This window comes from Anas acuta, chromosome 2, assembly GCF_963932015.1.
Source record: "Anas acuta chromosome 2, bAnaAcu1.1, whole genome shotgun sequence".
In the NCBI taxonomy this organism is placed as follows: domain Eukaryota; kingdom Metazoa; phylum Chordata; class Aves; order Anseriformes; family Anatidae; genus Anas; species Anas acuta.
This window is the reverse complement of record NC_088980.1, coordinates 50431476-50457328: the sequence shown is the minus strand read 5'-3', so window position 1 is coordinate 50457328 and position 25853 is coordinate 50431476. Positions and strand designations below refer to the sequence as shown.

The following is a 25853-nucleotide window of genomic DNA, read 5'->3' as shown; positions in this document are numbered from 1 at the left end:
ACTTACTGAGACGCAACACTCAGATTAAGGAAGAAAATCTTAGAGGACAGTGAGGTTGTCCAGAGTTCCTCAAAACCCTTTTCCAACTGATAGACTGTGGTCTGAAGATATCGGAGCATGGATTTATGAATAATTTGTTACGCTAGAAACTTGGAATAGAGGTTGGTTTATTGGGAGAAAAAAAAAAATACCCTACACATACTTGTGGTTGGGTTATACATTTATACTTTCAGGAGAAGATAATTCTAAGACCTATGAAAAGTGGTTAGTTCAGCATTCCTACAAAAAGTGTTTAAACTCTGCATTTTTGGTCAGCTGCAGTCCTACAGATTAATTATTTTCCAAACTGGAATTAACAAGTATAATACAAATAGGATTTAGAAGTATTCTTTTTTTGTTTGTTTTCTAAAATCCATCCTCTTATATATTACATCAAATTCTCTCATTTTGTTTTCATTATTTCATTTTGTTTTCATTATCCTCTGTGATTACCAAAAAAAGATGGACCAAATTAGTTACACATTAGACAATATTTTTATAATAGGATTTAATTAATTGGTGTAGACTTGGTAGAAAGTCTGCTTCTAAATCCCAACTTTCAGCTCCTACCCAAAATTAAATCAGCGACCCCCTGAAGCATACTCAAAGAGCATAATAATAAAGCGTTTAGAAACAATCATAAACATTTGGAGAATAACTTCCCCTTCTTTTTCCCCACTTATTGCTGCACTTTTCCATTCTCTCTCTGTAACCAAACCCAGGACTTACATTAAAAATTATTTTCCTATAAAGCAACTCTAAGGATGCATGAGAAACTAGTATTTGTTCTTTCCTATAAATATGGTTGGATGCTAGGTGTGTTTTTTCATACATTTCTAGATACCAAGTTGTAAAGAGAAGAGGCGGTAAGAGATGAGTCAAAAACTGTTAGTTTTTTTAGAAAAAGAATATTGAAGATATGAAACTTATTCGCAAGGTTCAGAGATTTATAACTTCATTATTTAATACTGGTGCTTAGTAGTACTTAGTTGTGTTGGTACTATAGTACTATTGCTGTATAATAAATACTATTATCCAAATGCAGAGCAAAATACATACAGTGACTAATACATTTATGATTTATGCGTAAACTATAAGCAAAAGAGCAAGAGGTAATATACTATTTTCTTTATGTTCTAAATGGAACAATATGGCAATGAAACAAAATCTATGTAAATAGTGTAAACAATCCTTTTTACTGTATGCTGATGCTAGTTTAGATTTTGGCTCATCCATTCATATTAGATTAGTAGATAATGCTATTCATATTCTGCCCTTTGCATTCAAACTAAATAACCTTGATGAATTGTTTCTTTTCTGTGGCTTCTGCCTTGCTCGTATCTTCTTTCAGGATAAAGGCAATCATATCCTTAATATTTTATTTAGAGGGAAGAAAAAAGTGTATACATACACGAACACAATTTGTAAAGAAGTTTAAAAAACAAAAGACACAAAATGTTATTAAGTCGGGGAACCTAATAATGAATATAATGAATAACAAAAATGTAATTTTATTACTTAAAAATAATACTCATGGGGTCTTCTTGCATTTAATGATATACTTTTAAAACCTATCACTAAATTATGTTGCAGTGTGATTTGTGATGGCGTGACTTACCAACTTGAATTCCATTTGTCCAGTACTTGATTTGTCCTTTCTGAAATCAGGCTGTGGACCAGATACTTTTACAAAGACATGGGAACATTTTGGAATATTAGGATTTCACTTTCTGTGCTATTTATATCTATCACCAAGGAATAAAGTTAGAAGTTTATTTTAAATGTCAGTGCTGCGGAAATTATAGATTGTTATCAAGCTTATGATGAAGTAACCCATCTTGAAGAAGGTCCATAAAAGTTTCCTTTTCATGCAGTTACAGTTAAAGGTGGCAAAGAATTGGTAGTAATTTTTCAATTGAAACACAAACTTTTCTAACAAATTTGTATTTAGAGTTTGTAAATTGAAGTAAATAGTAAAAGTTATTGGTATCTTTTATTTCTTCCCAAATCCTAGTTTAAGGAAGAAAAATGTAAAATTAATTTTGAGTTTAAAAATTCACTTCATCCCAAGAAATAAAGCCTTCGTACATCCCTTTAGTGATGGCTGAAAAAATTCTCCTTTTTGGGTAGAAGGGACAGTGTTTAAGTAATCTTTAGTTTTATGGTACCAGTGGGGGAAATGATGAGCTTTGGGGAATATAAAATTTCTTCTAGACACTAGAGAAAGGTGAAGGAAAGTCTGGTTAGTGTACATACGCATGTTGTGATGTCTGACCTAGGATTTTTCAGACATTTTCAGACATTCCTAGACGAGAAATCTAAAGTGGAGAGCATGGCTGGGGTCATGGGGCAGGATTGTTTCAGATTAAGTCTGCTCTTAATGACCTGAGAAAATTGTCAAAATAACCAGCAATTTTACTTGCTTTGGAAAAAAAACAAAAAAAAAACAAACAAAGATTAGTGCAAATATCACCAGTGTAAGCCAAACAATTATGTATTGTTGCAAAAGAGCAGACGCTTCCACTCTATGAAACAGATTTTGAATTTCCTTGAAATGAAAGTAGAACTAAAAACATTCAACTGAAAACCAAAACACAAAAAAAAAAAAAAAAAAGAAAAAACAATCAAAACCAAAGCAAACAAACAAAACACCTGCAGGTCAGCATATATGTAACAGGTAAATGTTTCTATTTATTTGTTTATTCACTCAGTATTATTTTTCTTTAAGTGGCAGAGGAGTTCTGGCTACCCTGCTGGAGCTGTAATGAATACAGGCTTTCAAGCTGTAAGGATGCAGTAACAAGCATCTTTGTTACACGGCGTTTGATGGGACTGCTTATAAGGTGTCCTTGTAAAGATATAGATAGCGCTTTGCCTGCAGCATTCTCCCATGCCAGCGTTTTCTTTCAGCACTTTGGAGCCCTGCATACTGTTTGGGTGCCCAGGTGCTAGCAGGGCTGCCCTGTGCTAGTCCTGGCTGCTCAGGGCAGGATGTGTCTTGAAGACTGGAGTGAAGGAGCGAAGTGAAGCTTGGGAAAGAGAGTGGAAAGGTTTGGGATTAAGTTTTTATTTACCTGGCAATAAATTAATTTTCCCCATGGCTTTCCCATGACAGCAATTTGTGAGTGAACTTCTCACCTTTTTCTCGACCCACAGGCTTTCTGGTTGCCATTCTTCCTTGTTTTCTGCCCCTGAGGGGAGGAGTGAGCAAGTGTCAGGTGGAAGCTGGCTGTTAGCCAGTACCAATCACTGCACCAGGCTGCTGATGGCAAGGGTAGCAGTACAGTGAGGATGTGGCCACCAGTGTCACCAATCCATAACGCTTCTTCTGGGGAAGAAAGCTGGCTAAGAAAGCTTTGGGGAAGAAAGCTGGCTTAGAAAGAAATTGAATGATGTGGAGAGGAAGGAGTGTGGCAGTGGGATGACTGGAGGGCAGCCGTCTTAGAAATGAAGTGTTGGGTTGAATGGAGAGTTGTCATCCAAAAAAGTGAAGGGGGGGAGAGAGGGAGATATTCTTTGCAAGCCTGGAAGAATTTGATGGTGTTTGAAAGAATCATGGATGGGAAATGAAGAAATGAGTGCCCTCGGGGGCTGTAAGGGAAAGCAAGCCCTGTGTGACATATTGCAGATGGCCAGTGACATAGAATAGAATCATAGAGTGGTTCAGGTTGGAAGGGACCTTGAAGATCATCCAGTTCCAACCCCCTGCCATGGACAGGGACACTTTCCACCAGACCAGGCTGCCCAAAGCCCCATCCAACCTAGCGTTGAACACCTCCAGGGAGGGGGCACCCACAGCTTCTCTGGGCAACCTGTGCCAGTGCCTCACCACCCTCTAAGTGAAGAATCACAGAATTTCTAGGTTGGAAGAGACCTCAAGATCATCGAGTCCAACCTCTGACCTAACACTAACAGTCCCCACTAAACCATATCCCTAAGCTCTACATCTAAACGTCTTTTAAAGACTTCCAGGGATGGTGACTCCACCACTTCCCTGGGCAGCCTGTTCCAGTGTCTAACAACCCTTTCAGTAAAGAAGTTCTTCCTAACATCTAACCTAAAACTCCCCTGGCGTAACTTAAGCCCATTCCCCCTCGTCCTGTCACCAGGCACGTGGGAGAACAGGCCAAGAATTTCCTCCTAGCCTCTAATCTAAATCTCCCCTCTTTTAGCACATAGTAGAAGATGTTTTTGTTCCCTAAATAGGGGACACAGGTCAAGCATAAAATAATTATCTGCTCATACTCTTGATTTCAAATGCTACTCTATTAAACAAGCTTTAAATCCTGCACAGTAAAAGGCTCTTGATTTGCAAAAGAAAAGCAAGAAACAAAAAATGATCTGACAGGTAAAAATTGTCTTTGGATGGGAATGAATCACCTGGAGCAGGTTGTAAAGGTTCAGATTTAGAATTCTTTTTTAAGGTACAACCAGTGTGTGAGAGGAATCTTTGGGAAAGAAAACCTTTACAATTTGCAAAGCAGTATTAGCTACTAATGGAATTATTAGACACTAATAGAAGACAAGTTAGTATATCAAAGTGGTAAACAGCCTTGTAGCTGGTGCCTTATCCTTGAGAAACCACCTGGTTCTATATAAGCCTCTTCATTACTCTTTTGAAAGTTATATAATAATACTCCTGTAGTTCCAGCATTAGTTTTTTTCAGCACCCAAATCCTTTAATATGTTGAAGCTGTAAGAATTTAAGATCTAATAGCCATGAACAAGAGTTGTTGTTTTTTTTTAAAGTTTGAAGCAATTTAACCTATTAAAAATGTAGGCCCAGGTCAGCTGTAAAGAGGGAGAAGGGGGAAAAAGAAGTACAATGAACTAATCTTAACATGTTTATTACATTCATGATATGACCAGGATCCAAAGGCTAATCCAAGAAAAACTTGCAGTGAGTGATATGGTTTTTGTTTGTTTGTTTGTTTTATCCTTCCCTGCTCTTACTTTGAATGAATCGGCCTTTACTACCATATCAAGTAAATTAAAAGCATTTACTTTGTTCCTCTAGTTTCTTATGGGAGACTTGTACAAGCTCCGCGATCTTTTGTACCAACCTGTTGTCCCTGTTGATGATTTGGTCTTTATTACATTATGTATTTTGCTTATAAAAGCTAAATGTAATAAGGAAAATCCAACTCAAATGCGTTTTCAAGGATACAGACTAGTTAAAGTATATGCATAGTTTTCATGATTTATTAATTTTTATTTTCCCCTCCTTGTTCAGCTAAGAATTTTTGTGTAATAGTGGGACTGAAAGTTTGGATATTTGTCTTTAGTAATGATTTAGTAGTGAACAACTGTTAATTCCATTATAGCTTTCTAAAAAGATGTGAATTCCCACTCTTTGAACTGGAATACATGTTTTCTACTGATCATTTTTCTCATCCTCTTTGTAAATGTGAAGGATATTTTAAGGAAGTATGAGATCAAAACCCTCTTCAAATCAGTTTAGTTTGTTGTTTTTAAAACAGAATACTATTATTTTTTGGTTGTACATATAAAAGCTCTTTCTTTCAGGTGTTCTTAAGATAGTTGTGCACATAAAGGCTTTCTTGGGAAGAAACTGAATATTTTCATCTCCTAAACAGGTGTCTCAATGCATGTACTTACTGCAAAACTAAGCATGCCAGAGGAGACCTAGCAAGCTATCCCATTGAAGAACTAGTGGACAGAGCCAAACAGTCTTTTCAAGGTAAGGGGCTTTATTCCTACAATAAAAATCATTCTTTGAATTGTACCAGGTCTTATTTTCACGTGTAATGATCGTGATACAATATGGCTCTGTTACAGTATTGGTGTTATTAATATGTTGTGGCTGTGTCTAGTGGTGCGTTTGTGGTAGAAAGCCGTGCTGTCATTATGTTGGTGTGCCATTGTTTGCAAAATGTAGTCCTACCAGAAGGATTATTTCATTTTAAATTTAGGCTTGCACAGATAAAGTTCCACGCAAGCATTTTGTCACAATGAAGATGATTTCTGTAAGATTTATGCGTTTTGCTTTGTTGCTATTTTCTTACAAGGGAAGACAGTAATGTTTTTCACTCAGCAATAACAGTAAATTTCATAAACTTTCATAGGATTCTGAAAACACTTTTCAGATATATTGCTTTTTCCCATAATGGGTTTCATTGAGGAGGTCTAGGATGTTTCTGTGAGCAATACAAAGTTTTGAGGATTAATTTGAAACAAGTAAGATTAACAGCTTCCAATAGAACAGGTACTGATGGACTTCTACTTTCAACTTCAATAGAATATTTGTACTGATCTTACATGGATTCAACCAAACATCAGTTTTTCATGCAGTACAGGACTCTGTGATAATATTTGCCTAAAACTCTTGTGTTTCATAGTTATGTTAGTTTTACTGAACTGGTATTTGTTATTTGTATCTGAATTTTTGCCTTTCTTGCAAAAATAAACATTTTCAAATATTTTCTGTTCATTTCTGATGCAGTCTCTGTGAAGGCATAGGTATTGTTTTCTGTGTTTGTGTGCCATGTTGAAGGTTTATACACCTACTAAAAAAAAGTACTTTATACACTTACTAAAAGAACACTGAGGTAATTCATGTACAGCTTCTCCTTCCATCTTTGAATCAAATTCTTTTGAATCAAAATTATAACAACAAATACAGTATGTGATGTCACACTTCGTGGCATGTGCAAACGTTGCAATCATTGGGTTTCACTTACTGCTCACTGTTACAACTGTTCTAGTAAAAAGCTGGTCTGCAGTGCTTCAGCACAATCAAAAATCTGTCCTTATTTGGGGACCCACAATGAACTTTATTCAAGTTTGTGATGGACTTCTGGCTATTCCTATCAGCAGTATGTAAAAGAGAAGTCCTTTTCCTAATCAAAGTCCATGTTTACAAATCCTGAGTTCTACATTACCCACTTAGCAATGTAAATATCTTTTGCTTTTCTTAAAACCTTGCCGTTCTGCAAGCCAAACTACTCTTTTTCTGTCGTGAAGCTTATCTATAATTGCCATACATTTTCTCCTACTGCTTAGGTTTGTATGATTAATGCAGTTGTTGCTATGAATTAGACTGTCTGTTATGATAGACAGGAATCCTGCCATGTGTCAGAATTCTTGTTTTAAAAGAAGTTTCTTAAACCTGTATGAATTTGATGATATCTTCAGTAATTGAAATACAAGATGTATAAATGCATTTCCTACTTTGGTGGAGAAACAGTTCAGGCAATCCATTTCAGAAGGTTAAAAGTTTTCAGGAGTACAAGACAGGTGATTTTTAAATTGTTAAGTAGTCACTGTGCAGGTTAAAAGCAGCCATTTGATGGTTATGGTTATTGAGCAGTAATCGTTCCTGGTAATATCACGGTATGTAGGTAGAAAAGGAACACTACATTCTTTTTCTTTCATCCAGGTATATCTCTGCAGTACATTTTTATTAGTAGTAGTAGTGTAAGAATAGTGTTATTTTGTTAGCACTAAATACCCATTTAAATGTTCTAAAGAAACTGAACACTTCAGTGAGGAAATATGCCAAAGAAAGCAAAGAGAAAATATGGGCAATATAGTCAGGATTATGGCCTTATATAGGCTAGCATTTAATTTCATTCAGAATTATTGTGTGGAAAGAAAAAAAAAAAAACAACTTCAAACTTGTCTGTCTTGTTATAGTTGTATTTACATGCTCTAAAGTCCACGTGAGTTTGTCTTTGCAGAGAATAAATGTGAAATTTTGGAAAGTATTTTGAACTTCGAGGATTGTACGTTCAGATTGTAAATTAAGCAATTCAATGTATCTGTTGTACTGTGGCCCTTATTATAACTACTGGCTCCCTCAAATAACTTGATTTCTAATGGAAAAAGTTGCCCTTAAGCTGTTGTTTTGAAATTTCATGAAGAAATGCTAAGACACTTCTCACAGCAGGCATTTCCAGGGAGTTCTATTCTTATTTGGCCTTACACTAGTACCTTTGTTAGAGGAAATAAGAAAAGAAGCAAGTATCGAGTTGTAAAATGAGAGACTTTACCTCTAGCTTCCACGTGTTTAGAAACAGTCAAGAAATAGTTAGATACTTATTTTGCAGTGTATGGAGAATTTATTGCTGCCAGCTTGCTGCAGCTGGGCTGCAGAAACTCTTCATCAATCCAGTGAAAACTTGAACAATTCAAATTCATTGAAGTCATTGCTGAGTTATTGAACTGCACTCTCTTCACCAATTTTCTGTTTTCTCAGAAGATGCATTGGTGAAGCTCTAGTGAAAAATATGGAGAGGTACAGCTATGTGATGAAAAGTTTTTCCACTTTGTAATTATTCATGGGAGAATTGAAGTGTCTTGGAAGAACAGCAGCAAAAAACAGTATCTGATGGTTTTGTACAACTACATGATCAAGTCATGTAAGAAAAGGGAGAATGATGTTATCTGCAGTGCTTTGTAGATACGTAGTCTTACAGTATGCAACTTGATAAGGCCTGAAGGTGGGAAGTTATGGTTAACACCCAAAATGCTTAGAACTGTATTTAAGGATATTTTGATACAGGTCCTTAAGTCTGAGAACTAAAACAATTCTCTAAAATGTTTTTCTCAGGTAATCATTCTTTGTTTCTAGATGCCAATTGCTATCTTGTCACTGTTTCTAACAGCAGTTATCAAATAGAGCTTCAGTGTTGTGATCAGATGCTCCCAATTTTTCTCCAGCCGTTTCCATGCTGCAGCCGCTGGGTTGGAAGTCTCTATGTAGGAAGTGTTTCTGAGCCATAGCATATGCAGCACTACTTGTCTGCCAGTCATTTCAAGTAGTCAGTGATCTAGTCCAGGACTACTACTAATACTTTGTCAGCGTACCGTTACCAATAATGTATCTGTGTGACAGCAGATGTAAGGTACCTTATGGTGGTAATTATTTTTGATGCTTGTCTCCAGCGTGACTTCCTGAGAAAATTAAAATAAAAAAGTCTTTGGCTTTTTAGTCAAAATTCAGCCCTGTGAGTTTATATCATTTTTGAAAGTTTTACATACTTTGTGTAGGTTAGTAGTTTTTGTTTCAGTTTATTTTAGAGTCCAGACCTTTACTCCTTTACTTTTTGGTTTGTATTACAGTTTTGTAAAAACAAAATTTAACACTGTTGAGATTAGTAGCTAGATGACAGCAAATGACAAAATTGTTAAAATTTACATGTGTTCAAATTATTTTTACAAATGTAAACTTGATTTAAATCAACTAATTAAAAAGAGATGACTGAAATCATCATGGCCGAATAGCTATCAGCCTGTGTCTTGTACTTTTCCAACCTTTGAAATAAATTGTTCTTTATATAAATAAAATACAGAAATAAATATATTTTAAATTCACTAAAGTCAAAAACCCAGTGTGTTGCAAGTTCCTGATAGTTTCATAATGCATTGAACTAAATTTCTGACTTTTTTTTATAAGAGGTACCCTGAAGTTGAGTTTTTGTGTATTGCGTATGGATTTACATCTCCTGTCTGACCTCCATAGTGCTTTAGAAGTTATGATTGACATCAACTTGATAATTACAAAAATTCTTTTTTAATGAACTGATCCATCTGAAGCTAAAAGTAGACTATTGAGGTTTTAGCTGTTTTAACTTGACTGTTTTGTCTCTCAATTTCAACTTTCAATAGGCAGTTGTATTTTATTCTTTATTTTTTATTTTTTATTTTTAACATGGACAGCCTTGTCAAATCACATTATATAACAGATTTCTATAGGGCAGTTAGTAAAAGAAAAATATTACTAAATGTAGTAAAGTGGCCTTAACGTTGGGAACAAATGTGTTCTGTAAGGTTGTTTATGCAAAGAGTTTTTCAACAGCTGATAGTACAGCACTTTCTTTGTGTCATCAGTTCAGTGGTATGTTTTTTCAAAATTTACTATATCATGTTCAATGCTGTATTTTAGGAGATTGTATTTGCAGTTATGAGAGAGCTCTTTCTTTCCTTCCAAAAACGACTCTATGTATGACAATGTGTTTTTGCTTAGTTCGTTAAGTGGAAGACAGGAGTTGCTGCCATTGGTGAACAGTGCCTCAAGGAGACACAAATGTTAAAACAATGTTGTGTGGAATGATGTCCTGGGATACCTTTGGCTAAATTGCAAGACTTTTAATTGATTTCAGAATTTTCTTTAATGGATTTTAGTGACCATAAAAAGATGCTTAACTGATATTGCTACCTGATGGTTTGTAAATGCAACCAGTTATAAGAGAGAATTTCTGGGCAGAGATAGCACTTTATATTGCCAACAATTTTAGCTGGCTCAGCAAACTGACTTAAAAATATAAATAGTTTTATGAATTAGGTGTTACTTCATTCTATGAAGTTACTTCATTCAATGAAAATCTCCTGCATGTACCAGTAGGAAATTATTTTTCTTTAGCATTGCATGTCTGTCAAAAATGAGAGGGAATATGCTGCTATTAAAATATACACTGTATAATTACTACAATAGTAACTTATTTTATGGTAGCAACCAGTAAGCTCAAAGGAAAGTCAAGTTATGTTGGGAAACAGCATGCTCATATCCTCAAGCTACGTGGAACAATAGCTTCTGGATGAGTAATTGCAGTGGCCAAATATAATTTATTTTTATTCCATTATTTATATGATGGTTGTCTGGCATACATGGTGTTGAATGCTGAATAATACTTCTGTTCAGGAAAATTTGGACAAAATGTAGTATTGCAAAGCAAAGGAGCTACCTAGAGGATGATGCTGAGCCTCAATTTTCTTTCATGAGTAGTCTTTCACAATTATCCCTTATCTTGTAGGTTTTAAAGTGTTGAGAGTTTGAAGGAGGTTAATGTTAAATATTTCTCTCTCTACAAGTATCATTATAAACAGATGTTTGCACATAGCGATAAGGTTTCTTTTTATATAACATGACTAGTTTCCAAAGCTCTTCAGATCAATGTAAGTCTAGCTAAGGATCTCTGGTTTTAGTACTTCTGATGAGGTGCTGTCAGGACATTCTGCTTTCTTAATTGGTAACTGGTTTTCTTCCCGCAGCACTACCACTGAGCTCTCCATGTGTGTGTTTTCAGAGCAGCTGCCATTCTTGAACGGAGAAATATTTAATATTGACAGTGGTTTTAGTTTCTTGTTAATTAGTCAAAGTGGTACCAAGTTTTGATGTTTTAGGCTGTGCTTTCTGAGTGGTGGATATGGTCTTTGAATGTGCTTTGAAGGACTGAGTGCTTGGTCACCCAGATGGAGACCTGGCTGCAGACTCAAGTTTCTTCGGGATGGGGGAATAAACCAAGGAGAGGGTAGGTGTTGTATATTGAGGTATCACCTTGATGTGCGATGAAGGCTTTTTCAGAGGCTGGACACAGACCCATGAATGAGGAAATTGTCTTAGCAGTTTAAACATGTCCTTTGCTACTTATTCTAAACACGCCCCAGCAAAACTTTCTTGAGGAGCTAGTCTGAATTCCTTGCTCACTAATATTTTTGCCCTTCTAGTGTCAATGTTCTGTCAAATAGGTGATATAGGTACTCATACTGATGCTTGTCTTCTGTGGCTTAAAAGAATTAGCTGAAGTCAAGCATTTTCTTGCACTTCTTTGCACTAATTTTTTTTTTTTTCAACCATTTCTGCAACACTCCCAAAAGAAAGAACTCTTGCTCCATGTTAACCATGTGATGAAGAAACTTGGCTGAGAATATGTTTAATATCAAGTTGAATATGAAAAAAGGCACTGGTGTTATCCATCTATAGAACAAGAGGGAATGGCATCAAGTTCTACCAGGGGAAGTTCAGGTTAGAAATTAGAAATTTCTTTTCAGAAAGGGGAGTCAGGCATTGGAATGGGTTTCCCAGGCAGGTGGTGGAGTCACTGTCTCTGGGGGTGTTCAAGGAAAGGTTGGACATGGTGCTTAGGGACATGGTTTAGTAGGTGATAGTGGTGGTAGGGTGATGGTCGGACCAGATGACCTTGCAGGTCTTTTCCAACCTTAATGATTCTGTGATTGTTATATACCCAGAACAACTAAACAATATCATGTTAATGACATATAGCTAATCTATTGGTTGAATTAGATGGACGTGGTTTGGGGAATTTTTTTTAAATTTGGTTGTCATTTGGAAAGATTGGGAAATATATTTTGTACAGAAATTAATTATGTTCAGAGTTTTGTTTAATTTTGGATTGGATTAGGTTTTTAGGTCAACTACAAATTAATGTTTTGTTTGGTTCTACAAATACCCACAGACTTTAAAAATACAGGTCAACTCAGAAACAAAACAACATTTGTGAGTAGGGTTTGTTTTTATTTATATACTGTGGAAAAATTAGAATGGTTTACCATGGAAGGTGTTTACACTAAAACGTTACAGTTTCCCTCCACGTAAAATAATTCACCATTTTGAAATTTCATTAAATTTTAAATTTTCTTTCCTGATGGAAGCTTGCTGATTTCAATACGGAAATTACGCTTATTCCCCAAAAGCTATAAGCTGTGCTTTGGGAAGTGTCTGTTTCTGTTAAGCAAAAACAGCATTAGAAAAGGAAATTTTTTAGTACTGTTTACCAGTAATTGCCTAGGGTAGCATAGCAAAAAGCTGCATATAAAATTAAGGAAGTTAAGCTCAGAGCATTTTTTCATGCTGTGTCCTTTATAGCAAAAAGGAAGCAAAGCTAAAGGCAGGCTTCACCTGTACATGCAGACCATATTTTATTCCTCCTTTGCTTCTTTATCCACGCTTAAGGAAGCATTAGAGTGAAAAAGCAAACATTAGTACCCTTTAAACACTTCCAAAAGGGGCTACAAAAGCCAAACAATGTTTTCTTGTAAGGTAACTCTAAGGAGGAAACATGAAAATTCATTGCTGGTTGGCTGTTTCTGCAGTTCTCCCATACTTAAGTCATGTTATGCATTTACCCCCATAAAAACTTCAGCAGGGAAAAAAACACAACCAACCAACAATGTAATATTTGATACAAAATAATATGTTGAAGGCATAGCGTATATTGGCTTCTACTTGCTCTCTTCTATCAGCAAGAGTGATGTTATGAGAGTATGAAGTCTGTGTCCATTATAATTGGTTGTTAACTGTCTTATGGAATACTTTTCTATCAGAGTAGACAAATTCTCAAAATGCTGAATTTCTGGCTGGCATATATTGAATTCTACAATTAGAGATACTATAGAAGGAGCTGAATTAAGTTCCATGTACTGTTGTATAATGAAATGCGTGAATCGTCTTTTTCAAAATGATTTTCTTTTGCCTCTGTGCTTTCCAATTTATTGAATTGGAATGTTCTGATATGTAGAATATAACATGTATAAGAAAGCAAAATTACATATGAAAATCTTTTCTTAATAATGCTCTTTCCACGTAAAAGCATATGAGCAAACCCCAACCCTATCTAATTCCTCATTTCCTTTCCAATCGTGTTTTTTGAGAACAGTTTTCCAATCAAATAATCTGGTACATACACAGCTTTGCTAGGCATAGCGTTATGTTTTGTTTGCTTGTTGATTGGTTTCATTTTTTTAATTTTTTTTGGGGGGGTGGGGGAGAGAGGTTGTAGAGGGTGTTAGGGGATGGGGGATGAAGATGGTTGCAGTGTTTTTCTAAGATAAACCTCTTCTGTCAGCCTTTTTACTGACTTCTGGGCAGAGAAGGCCTTCTAATATTGTTCCTGACGTCTAATTTGAAGTTGCATTCCAGGGATCTTGGGTTGCTGTATTCGAGACAGTTTGATAAACAGCTTTTCTTTGTTCTTCTGTGCTTTTTGGCTTTGGCCAAAGAGCTAGGGTTTTTTTTTTTGTTGTTGTTAAGTTTATTAAAATTCTTTCTGTATTGTCTTTTGTGTTTTATGAATGTTTAAGTTCTGCCTGCTGACTTTGCTAATGCACAGAATACGTAGGCCAAGGTAAATATTTTGGTACCAGCGTGTCACTTCTTAGAGTTGCATGGGATAACATAATGAATTAGTTTTTCATGGCTGCGTGTAATCTTTTCTAATGATGCTGAAAGAAATAGGCATTCCATCAGTAATGATTAGAAGCAGTGACTTCAGGTAAGTACAAACTGCTGTGTTACAGAAATTTAAACACACATTGGCAGCATCCTGTAACATAAAGACTTTTAAGCGAATAAAAAGATGTCTTTTCAGTAGCATATTAAAATACTTCAGTTATTTTCAAGCTTCATTTGAGAAACAAAATTACAAAGTTAGTGAGCTTTCCTCTTGACTCAAAAAGAAATTCCCAATTATGTTTTTGTGTGTGTTTCTTTTATATGGTCATCTTTGCTGAAATGCTATGGTTGTTTCCGTCATCTTCACTGTGTCTGCAGAAAAGGTTCCTTTGGGTTATTTTCAATTGTATTCAGTAAGTGCAGTGTCTGTTACATTAGATTATTGGTTTCTAGGTTGTTTAATTTGCTGCATTCTGAAATTATGCATTGGAATACACGAGGCAATTCATTTTACATGTGGAAAAACAATCATTTTGCTGCCTATTTATAGGAATCTTAGGCAACTGATTCAAGACAGAAACTCGTATCTGTTGTATTGGATAATCGAGCTGAATGGTTTCTTCTGGTCTGACTGAAGGTCTTTCTCCTCCTGTCCCCTCCTCAAAAATGCACAAAATTTTGTGCATTTCGAGCACAAAAAAATGCTCAAAAACAGCAGTGAGCTTATCCCAGTTTAAGACATTATTTTCATATTTTCATTATTATCTATTTTATTTAAAATAATTGCATATAAGAAAATATTACTATTCTGCACATTTTTGGTTGGTATTTTGCAGTTAGAGTTGAAGTCTCACTCTGAGATGCCCAGATGTGAGGTGACTTCAATCTAAAAGCCATGTAGCCATTCCACTGTACTGCTGTTCTTTGCCTGAATTCAGCTTTCCTTCAGACTATCTTATCAGCTCATGCACAATGCTATCAAACATCATTTAATGTGGCTTTAGAATGGGGTTATGTTTGGTAACTAAGTCCTGGGTGAAGAGAACTGCCACTGTCTTGAGGTGTAGATAAAGATGATCATGCCCTAAAGATGGAGATTAGATTGGAATGAAAGCAGTGTGCTCTTTGGTAGGTAACAGCACACCAGCAAGAATGGAATATTAAGCTAAAGAAAAATGACTTGTGAGAATGACAAACTAATAAATTTAAAGACTTTTTTGATGTTATTTATATAGGGAATTACAGGTAAAGATTTTTAGAATCAAACCTTCAGTAGTGTGCTAGGAGCTCTCATGAAATGACTCCAGCCCTCTTCATCCCTAAGATTTTATGCTTTTTGGTTTTTGACAACAGAATGTCTTTCAGGGTTGCGCAGATCAGTTTAGTGATATGCTTTATGGTGCAACCAAGCAAATGTTTGCATCAGCAGAGCTGAGACACAGAAGTTCACACCCATTATGGAAATTTCCCAGATCAGTCCATTATGAAATTTACTGCCCAAGATGGACCTGCAGTCCACTGGCTGAGCTGTCAGGAGAAGCTTCCAGTTACTTCATACATTTCATGTTGCCCTTCAGATGTCCAGGCATTGATGTAACAGTGCATGTTCTGCTTAACAGGCAAATATCATGCAAGGAGAAATGCACTGAAAGCACTGAACATTTATTTAGCTGCTGGCTGAACTGCAGTTTTATTTTTCCTGGGGGAAGATGATCTGAAATTAATGGCAACGGTGCTAACATAAAAACATTCTCTTTGAAATTATTCTCGGTACTTTGGAGATAATGTGACCTTTATTTAAATTAGAGTTATGGTACTTACTTTTAATGCTTCAGTGAAGACTTGAAATTATGTGGATTTAAATCTGGAAAAACCCAAACTAGATATTAGCTTTGTTCTATTTTTATTCACTCTTGCTGATTTTGAATTGTATGTAAAACTAATTCATGTTTTCTTTTTTCATTTTCTGTTTTTTTATCACTTTGTAAAATACACTTTTGTAGCTCTTCGCTGGTTCTTCACTTTCTGCTGTTCAAGCTGATAATTATCTTGGGATACACTCATATTGCTTTTTGTTTGTCATGTTTTTACAGAACTGTTTATGAATCACTTCCAGGAAAAAAATAAGTACCTCTATAATTAATATCTTTCAGACTGTATTGCAGGTCTGCTCAATAGTACTATAATGTTTCTGTCCATGGTGTCCCAGGTCTCATGCATTTGTAGTATAATACGTATGTAGTCAGTCCACTGCTTTTAGAAAGCCTCAAACATGTTGCACATGCTGTATAGGTGATCGACTCATGCAGAATATATTTGATGCTTTCCAAAGACTGATGACTCTGCAGTGCACTTGTGGTATGTCTGATGCTGCCATCACAAACATGCTGATTGTGTGCTCTGTAGCCACCAAGGACTTCTCTGGGATTCACAACATACCACTGTTTTTGAGGCATGCCAAGAATCAGCACAAGACTCAAATTTAGTTTGTTAAAAATGTGAATATTTCATTATGGATATAGATTGTGAAGATCATATCATCTTCTAATTTTATAGTTACCAAGAACTTTCACTAATACAATATTGCTTCCATTTGCTTATAACTACGTCAAACTTTAATTGATACTCCTATTTATAATCATTTAACTATTTGGAAGAATTACGTAGATGTTATTTTATACAAGTTTAGAAATGAGAAAACTTTTTTATTGACAAGTTCAGGAGGACTAGTATGATCATTCTTTTGCTTCTGGGTCACTTTTAAATAAATATAAAAAATATTTTGTGTAGTGTGTATGTATACTCTATACACTATACTACATAAAATATGCTATAAAATATGCTATATATATAAAATATGCTATATAGCACTTAGTTCAGATTTTTTTTTTTAAATAGAGATTCAAGAGATTTTGGCTGTTAGATTTTGTAGGCATGCTCCACACTTTAGGCTGATTTCATACTTTTTTTTTTTTTCCTTATTGCCAGGTCTGCTGTGATACCAGGCATCAGAAATGAGGAAGGGGAACCTCTTTTCACTTTTGCTCCATGTGTTAATGTCTTCCTCTGGCCTTGATAAAGGTTTTAGTCCAGACAATCTGTTTAATCATCCATGTAGCAGCCTCATATAACAAATGTGCTGTAACAGTTAGTTAATTTGCCAAAAAATCTTATCCATACCACATTTAGAACATGAATCAGAATAGATTTTTCAAGTATGCAGTGTAACGTGCAAAACTGTAACTAGAGGCCCTTCCCTTGCAAGGAAAAACACTTAGGCACTGTTTACTGTTTGTATAATTAAAATGCCGAAGTGCTGTGTACCTTTAAAAGAAAAAAATAATAATAAAAAAAAAAAGCTGGAGATGGCCCCAAAGAGCTTATAATGTTATAATATAAACAACAGAGGAGAAATACAGTAGAATAATATAATGTAATTACATTCAAGATAATAATCAGTTGTTCACAGTATTTACTGCTGAGACTAAGGTTTTGTGTGGGGTGATAGAGGAAAGGTTGTTGTTTAGGAAAGATTAGGAAAGATAATGTAGTACAAGGAGTGGTTGTTCATTTTGGGAGGAGCTATGCCCTTAAAAGTCACAAAATTCATGTTCCCTTAAAGATTTTTCATCAGGAGTCAGTCTGTGTGTGCTAGGCTGTGTTTCTTAAAGTAGCAATTTCTTCTCTATGGGGATTATTATAAAAGTCTGAATGGCTTTAAATGGATTCCTTAGCTGCCCTGAAATGTTGTTCATTTCATGGTTGTCTGTTCCAAAATATAAATCCCATTAATACTGTAATATGGAATAAAATGCATATTTTCTGAAAATCCAGACTGTTTGTTAGTTTAGGATGCTCTCTTATCTGTAAATTGTCGTCAAAGGCATTGTTCAGAGGAGAGCTTGCCAGATGTATTGACACTGTTGCCAGCATTTCTTGTAGCATGACCAGATTACCTTTTTTGTCTCTGTTGAACCTGCCTAGAAATGCTGCTTTTTCAATAGTCTCTCTAAGTGTGCACGGGCTGTGGTAGCCTACAGTGTTGGGAAGAAAAATATAAAATGTATGCGAATGCTTATTTTGCATGCCCAACTAAGACTCGTACAGACAAGAGGACTCCTCTAATCTCTTAGCTTTGGCAGTTTAAAGAACCAGAGAAGTCTGTTTAGCAAAGGTTGTATTTCTTTATTTTTTTTTTTAAGTGGAAAAAACACACGTTTTGGTCACATTTGCTCTATAACTCAGACTTCTCATTTTTATTTTTTTTAACCTTATGCAAATGTTTGCATTTATGCTGTTTAACTCTTATAATGACAAGAAATCATTTCAGATTTATATATTTTTGTGGAAAAAGATGCCTTTTTTTTTTTTAATAAAGGTTTAGTATAAAAGAGCCAAAGCAGAGATGTATACAGTTAAAAATACTGCCTCATTTTTATCCTTACGCTATAGTTTCAGCTGTAATTTAAACAAACCAATAACAAACCAGTCCATGCCTCCATTTTAACTTGGCTTAGCTCTCCAGTTTGGCTTACTTAGGGACCATGTAAACACTTGGATTATCCCAATGGAAAAAATAAACAGACTAGTGTATATGTAAGGTAGGAAATAAGCTACTATAAGCAACTGAGGAGACAGGAAGACCGGCTCGGCAGAGCTGGTTTATGCTGCTTGAAAAGTGTAAGTGAAACTGGATAAGAGTGATCAGATCTTGCTTTCTGGAATGGGGTACAGATTTGTCTGTGTATTCTCTTGAAATTTTTATAATCTTGCACATACCTTTGTCATTAGAGATGGTAGCATCTGTCATTCTAGTTTCAGTGAAATCTCAGTTTTTCAGAATATAGTTTTGTTGTATTGTAAGAGAACAGAAAGCTGGAAAGAGACTTAAGCTTTTTTTTTTTTAGTCATATATATTCAGAAATTTCAAAGTGTGACAGCAATAAGTGATACAATTTGAAGCTTTTAAGATACTGACATTATAGAAATACCACAATTCTGCAATGTCCCAATGCTAGTAAATCAAAGGGATTTGGAGGGATGTCAGGAAATCTAGATATGGCGGTTTGCCCAAACTCCTCTCCCATCGCTGAGCTGCTGTCTTCTATGCAGACTTACCTAGTTTAGGTGAACTGTCTCTACAAGGCTTCCCCTAACGTTGGACTAGCTGGGCTTCCTTCTCTTATTTTCCAAAGGCGTGAGATACCTGTCCCAGCACAACACTTACCTTGAGAATCCACCAATTTCAGGGAGCCCATGTGCATTGCAATGCTAGTGTCCTCTGGCACGTGAGCAAAAGGAGAAGGGATGCTCACCAAGGAGAGGGAAACAGAGCTCACCTCTGATTTAATAATTGGGGTGTTTTTTTGATACTGCAAATATTAGAGTTAGTTATACCAGGATAGCAATTCATTATTGCTAACTGCTGGGTGTGTGGCTCTGTCGAAGATCGACGTGATTCTTACTGCAGTCTTGAAATACCTGCTAAAGATGGAGTGCTGGGATGGTCCTATACCGAAACTAAATCTCCCTTTTTTTAGTATAAAACCATTACTCCTTGTCCTATCACCCCACCCCTATCACCCTATCACAGGGACAAGGAGTCCCAGTCCCTCCCCAGCTTTCCTGTAGGCCCCCTTAGGCACTGGCAGGCCGCTATAAGATCTTCCCAGAGCCTTCTCTTCTCCAGGCTGAACAACCCCAACTGGGTTTGCTCTCATTGCTTTCTGGGTTTGCTCTCTGGACTTGCTCTCATTGGTCCATGTCCTTCTTGTGCTGGGGGCCCCAGAGCTGAAGGCAGTGCTCCTGGGGTCTCACAAGAGCAGAGGAAGAGGAGAATCAGACCCTTTGCCTTGCTGGCCACGCTTCTTATGAGAAGCTGTGGTAGCAGAATACTGGAAGCAAAATTGAAGTTCAAATGCAAGCTTACTTGTGTCTTTCTGGAAAAAAAAAAAAAAGGAAAGACAAAGGCATCTTCTCCAAAGTATCTGCAAAGAGAGACTCATGCTCCATGTATACAGCAACAAGAAAATAGTCACCAGTTTATTCTGGCCAAGGTAGAAACATGCATTGTGGTTGTCTTCTTGCTGTTTAAATCTGTTAGTAATTTTACAACTATAAATAGTACTTTGAAGTTACTTTTGAATCATGTCAATAAATATTTGAACATAAATTCTTAAAGGTATATGCTACTATCCATAGCCATGTCTTTTTAGAACAAACAGCACCCACTAAGGTTGGTGGTGTTAAAAATTGCATAAAGGCAAATTGGTAGGTAGTTATCATGGTTTTATTTGAACTCTCCCTATTGTCAATGTGAGTATTTCCCTTGAAGTTTTTCACTTTGAGCTTGCACTTAGCTTATACATGGAAGAGTTTTATTTCTTTAAACTGTTGGCAGCCAGTTTTGTGTCACTTTGACTTTTGCTATGAATTGCAATGCCTTGAAAATACTCGCTGATCAGTAGACCTGCTGAGAAAAGGAAGAAAAAGCTTGATGCTATGTAAATTTGGCAGTGGAGCAGATGAAGAATCTTCATGCTTTTTAGTAGAATGTTTGGCTGGCTTAGAGCTTCCTCAGTAAGAGCTATCCCATCTGATGTTTGTTTTATTTTTTTATTTTTTGGTGTTTATTTTATACCAAAGTAGTGTATGTTATATTTTTCTATACTTATTCAGTGGAACAGTAGGAGAGGAAAGCTGGATAACATTCCTTTTTTGTTAATTTTATTTATAAATATCTTTTTGCTGAGTTTGCATTATTTGAAATGGACTGTAAAACATGAGATTTAGTAATGCCACAGCCAGTAGTTGAAGTCTTTATGGGACAGACTAAACTGGCCTTGTGTGTATTTAGTGTTGAATTTAAAAACAATTCAAATTAAGGTAATAGTGTACCTTCTAATTAATCTCGCTTTCAGGAAAAAAAAAAAAAAAGCATCTTTAATTTTGTGTGAAAATTACTCTTTGATTTTATGTTGTTTCTTAGCCATAGGGGTATTGGAGTTTTTCCACTAGCTACTTGTAAATATTTGTTCAGGTATTGAAACTTATACTTATTTGTTGACAATTTGTTGGCAATTCTTGTTTTTTTTTTTTTTTTTTTGTTTTGTTTTTTTTTTCTTTTTTTTCTTTTTTTTCTCCTGTATTTACTGCTGATTTTGTAAAACCTTGGCCATATTATCACATCCAACCTTGCCTATTAGGCAGCATGCAACTACTTAGCACTTTCCATTGCTCCTGTGAAAATGAGACAAGCAATTCCTTCCGTAGAACACATACGGTGACCAGAATTCATATTGTTAACAAATGAGACACACTGTGTTGCACCAGTCACATACCAAGCACAGTATAGGTCATCATTATTATGTCCAAAGGTAATTTATCAAAATACAATAATGGTTTATTTTTATCTACTGCTAAGTAGTCTTTTCTTGTATAGTTAGTTTAGCCTTATGGAGAAACAAATATCAGTCATTCTATGCCAGTGAAACATTCTGTTCAAAAGATGATTCTTGATGGTAACTTTCTGCTAACTTTCCTTTCTTTGCTGCAGGAATGTGAAGGAGATCACTAATTTATTGGAGAATGAGTTTTAGCAGAACTAGAATCTCTCATCATCAAGTTTGTACATTACTTGCATTTCTCATTGTGGACAAAATTACTCACATCTCACTACCCCTTCCATTGCATGGTGACTTTTACTTCTTAAAATGAAGAGTAATGTTAGATACCTTTTCCCATACAGAGATTCAAAGCATTAAATGATATATATGATGTTCAGAAGACAATAAAACTTAATCTTATAATATGGTTAAACCTGAGAAACTCCCCAGCATGGGACATGGTGGAAGTTTACACGTTTGGAAGAGATAGGAAAGATACATGGAAGAAGAATCCATTTTCTTTAAATACGATCAAGACTCCTTGAGGAGTGTTGGAATTTGCTGAATACTCAGCAAATACTTTATGCTGCCTATGTTTATACTTCATTAATCATTCATGAAGCATTAATTTACACTTCTTTAAGCATCCACTGTAGACAGGCTTTGGAGAGAGGACAGTGGGCTGAAATAACTTGTGGTCTTTGTCATTATGACTATTCTAAAGTTGTATTTCAGCAAATATCTGATTTTCCCCAGTTTTAGTTTATCTAAAGTGTGCATTAGCTTTTTAATGTTGTTCTCTGACAGTTTTTGTAATGAAGGCTTACCTGCTGTGCATAGATTGGTTTTGGTTTTTTTTTTGCAGTGTGGGTACTCCTGTTACGTTGTGCAGTATCCTTGTGAGTCAAGTACATGCCATCTCCATATCTAATGCTACCATAAAATGGAAATTTTAAAAGTTCTTTTAATAGGAAACTAAGAGCTCATCTGATCAGGTCTGAGTTAACTTTCTCCCAAAGTGCTTTAAAGTGCTAGGTGATTAAGTGAAAAAGCTGCAATTTACAGAAGCAGGCACTTCAACATCAAACAACTCACAGCAAATGTCAAGTGTAAACAATCTGTAAGTTATAAAAAGAAATTGTCTAATCTTTCATGCCATATTCACTGAAGTCATAGTGAGAGCTAAACTCTGTGCGGTGACAAGCCCAGTTGTGACAGTGAGAAAATGCTGAAAGAATACTAAATGTATTTTAGGAAAAATTAAGTCTGCATGCATGGTCCCATAGACCTGATCCCTCTCAAGCTTTGCTGTTGTCCCTTCTTATTTTACCTTTGCTCAGGTATTTGCTGCTGTGGTAAAACAGAAGTCAACACAAGTTAGAGTTTTTTGTGGTCAATTTTAGACATAATGCTATAGTGGTAGCAATTACTCATAAAATAACAGTTTGAGGCTGGGTAGAAGAAAACATTGCTTTCATGCTGCTCTGGCATTATTGATAGCATTTAATGCAAAGCCAACTGGTCAGTCAGCATGTCTTTTGAGAAAAAAAAAAAAAGGTACTAGGTAGCTTTTAACAGTCTTCTGAGGGAAACTAGTAATATTGTATTAAACCATTACCGGCTCTTTACATTGGACAAGGAATGGCTGCATTTTTTCTTGTCTTGGAACCCACTCTCGTGTCTGATATTCATAAATTTCATCTTGTTATGAGTGTTAGAGAAGTGCTAATGTAGGCATAATTTGCACGTGCACATTACAGAGCTCTGTGGGCTCTTTGTTCTAAATCCCAAATAAATAGTCTTTAAAACAAATGTTCTAAGTGTTTTGTACAACTTGCTTAGTTCTGACTTTAAATAGAGATGTTTTTTATACTCAGCTCGGTTGTGTCTGGAAACAGATTAGTAGTAATCATGTAAAATCTCACAGATAAAGTTGGTCTGCTTTAATGGCTCATGAAAATAAGAGCTATGACCTGCACAGATACATGGGACTCATGATGTGCACGTCAGGGTGTCTAGATAGCTTATTACACTTATGTCTTTTTAATGTCATGTACATTGTGTTAAAGGTACTGCAATTTGAAATTGAAACATTGCATCTAAGGTAGGTGTAAGAGGTGTCAGTGAGGGATCCAAATCCTTAGGAAAGATGCTTGGTTTACCTGTGAAGACCAGTTGTGTCTGCTTTAAGTTAGGGTAATTGTATTTGTGAGCAGTTCACAGAATCTCAGAAGGGTTGAGGTTGGAAGGGACCACTGGAGGTCCTGTGGTCCAACCCCATTGCTCAGGCAGGGACACCTTGAGCATGTTGCCCTAGATCCTGGTCATGGTTTGCTTTCATTTGTGGGCCCAGTGCCTCAAGGAAGAAAAAAATGTGTGTGGGGGGGTAGTAGTTAACACTCTTGTACCTAGCTTATTTGTAAACCAGGTCAGATACCCTTGATTAGGTCTCAGCTGGAGCATAATTTAAATCTTGACAGACTGAACCTAAGCTGTAGGTTGTTGGTTTTTTTTTTTCAGATCAGCCAAGAGATAGGGAGAGAAAACTAAAAGCTATTTCTATTTCACAAGCAGTACAACAGTGCTGAATAAATGTGCAACTGTTAATGAATAGCTATTTCAAATATTTACAGGAGGCAAAAGAAAAGAAGATTGGCATCCAAGGCAGCTGTGCCCAGGGAGAGCTATTAAAAATAAACATGATAAATGATGTTCAAGTGCTCGTATAACTGTCAAATATCAGAGGTACTCAAAAGTGGAAAGTGTTTACACTCTATGGCCGTGCAGCTAGGCATTCTGGATAGGAATATTTTTTTTCTGTTTCAGAAACCTAGGATTTGGCAGATCAAAAGGGGAGAGAGGATCTAATGAATGTAGGACATTCAAGAACCTTGAACTTTTTGGACTTTATGTAGCATTAAAAAAAACAACAACAACAACAAAACCTCTTGTAGGTGAAACTCATTTCATTCAATTTCCACACTGAACTGTTGTTTTTTTTTTTTTTAAGTCTTGACTCTTAGTAAAACTACGTGGCACTTTATGTTCATAAAAATAAGTAATGGATTTTGTTATGGCTCTTTCAGTCTTCTGTATTGATTTATGATGGTGATGAAGGTGTAGGTGGATTGTTGCTTTGATTTTGAAAGGAATTTTGAAAAATAGCTTACTATTCTGTACACAATCAACTTCCTGTGCTTCTGTACACATAGATTTTTTGTACTGTCTGGGAAGTATTTTTCATATTCACTTTCAGTTCTGAGTTCAATGTATGTCACTTGACTGCAGACTTCTTGGCAGAGATGTTATTTTTGTACTTCACTGTGAGTCTGGTTTCTCTGAAGTTGTCATGCTGGTGAGTCTCATAAATAATAAAAATAAAAAAATGACGCTTTAAAAATGAGGTGTACACAAGTGCAAAGGACAGGGAAAATGCCCTTAATTCTAGGATGTTATAGCTGAAATCATGTTTTGGTGCATGGACATGGTGTTCTTCTGTCTCCCAATATTGCTTTTCTCTTTCAAAACATAATTAGGAAGAATTATGCTAAAAATACTAATCCAGCTAGGCTTAAAAATCAATTCAATCCTTGTGTTCAAGGGGTAAAGAAATGTATAATATGAGTAACAAGCACATTTTCACTGAAACACCCCAGGAATCCAATGTGTTACAATTATACGGGTTACTGTCTTGCTTGTGCAGAAACTCATGTGCTTTAGCAATGGAATTCACTGTGAAATGGGTATTAGCTTATCTGTCTGAATCTGTCTTGAAGAACAGCCTAAATAATATGTCAGCTTTATATCTGTTGTCTTGAGCCTTTGAAGCAATTCTTAAATGAAGTATATAGTCTGATGTCGCAGTGAAGAGGAAGAAATTTGAAAGCATGTCTTTGTTTAACCTGTACACATATTTTAAGGAAATGGTGTAGTGGTTTCCTCAGAAAGTAAGTTTTAGTGAAATCTGCCAGGTCTACTTCCTGTCAAGTTGTGGTGAAGTAAGGTGGTGGAAAAAGAAAAGATGGAACCTCCTCCAGCCAAAAGACAGTCCAAGCCTGAAAGTTTGGCTTTTTTTTTTTTTTTTTCCCATTACATCTTTTTGTGCAATGACAAATGTCACTTTTCAAAATATCATTGTATAACAGTATGGTTTCCTGAAATGATCAAAAGAGACAGAAAGTTTTATATTGGTTTCCTTAATATGGAGGCTTTGCATGTCACTGGACATTGATTTGAAAGTTAACAAGATGTTAAATAGTGAAATGATTGTAGCTGCCATTGCCTAGCATGTTTTCTTTCATCTTTAGTTAAGCATGCTTGTTCTCTGATTTCCTAAATGAATCTCATGATAGTTAGACCACTTCTATTGTTCCAAGACTGTAATACCATGCTGCATAAGGTGCCACTTGAGTTACTTTAGGAAACTAGTGTGCACTTTTGTATCTCTTGTAAATGGAGTTTTATAGTTGTGTTACGTAAACCAGACCTCAGAGATC

General features: G+C 35.8%; 1 protein-coding gene across 7 annotated transcripts in view; it reads left to right on the top strand.

Annotated features, from left to right (window-relative positions):
- The window catches only part of CDKAL1 (CDK5 regulatory subunit associated protein 1 like 1), a 495974-nt gene that overhangs the window by 187683 nt on the left and 282438 nt on the right, over nt 1-25853 (top strand). For all 7 annotated transcript variants that reach the window (XM_068674727.1, XM_068674724.1, XM_068674723.1 and 4 more), the window contains one exon: nt 5637-5740. In XM_068674727.1, coding sequence (XP_068530828.1) covers nt 5637-5740 — 104 coding nt within the window. The remainder of the gene's footprint in view (nt 1-5636; nt 5741-25853) is intronic.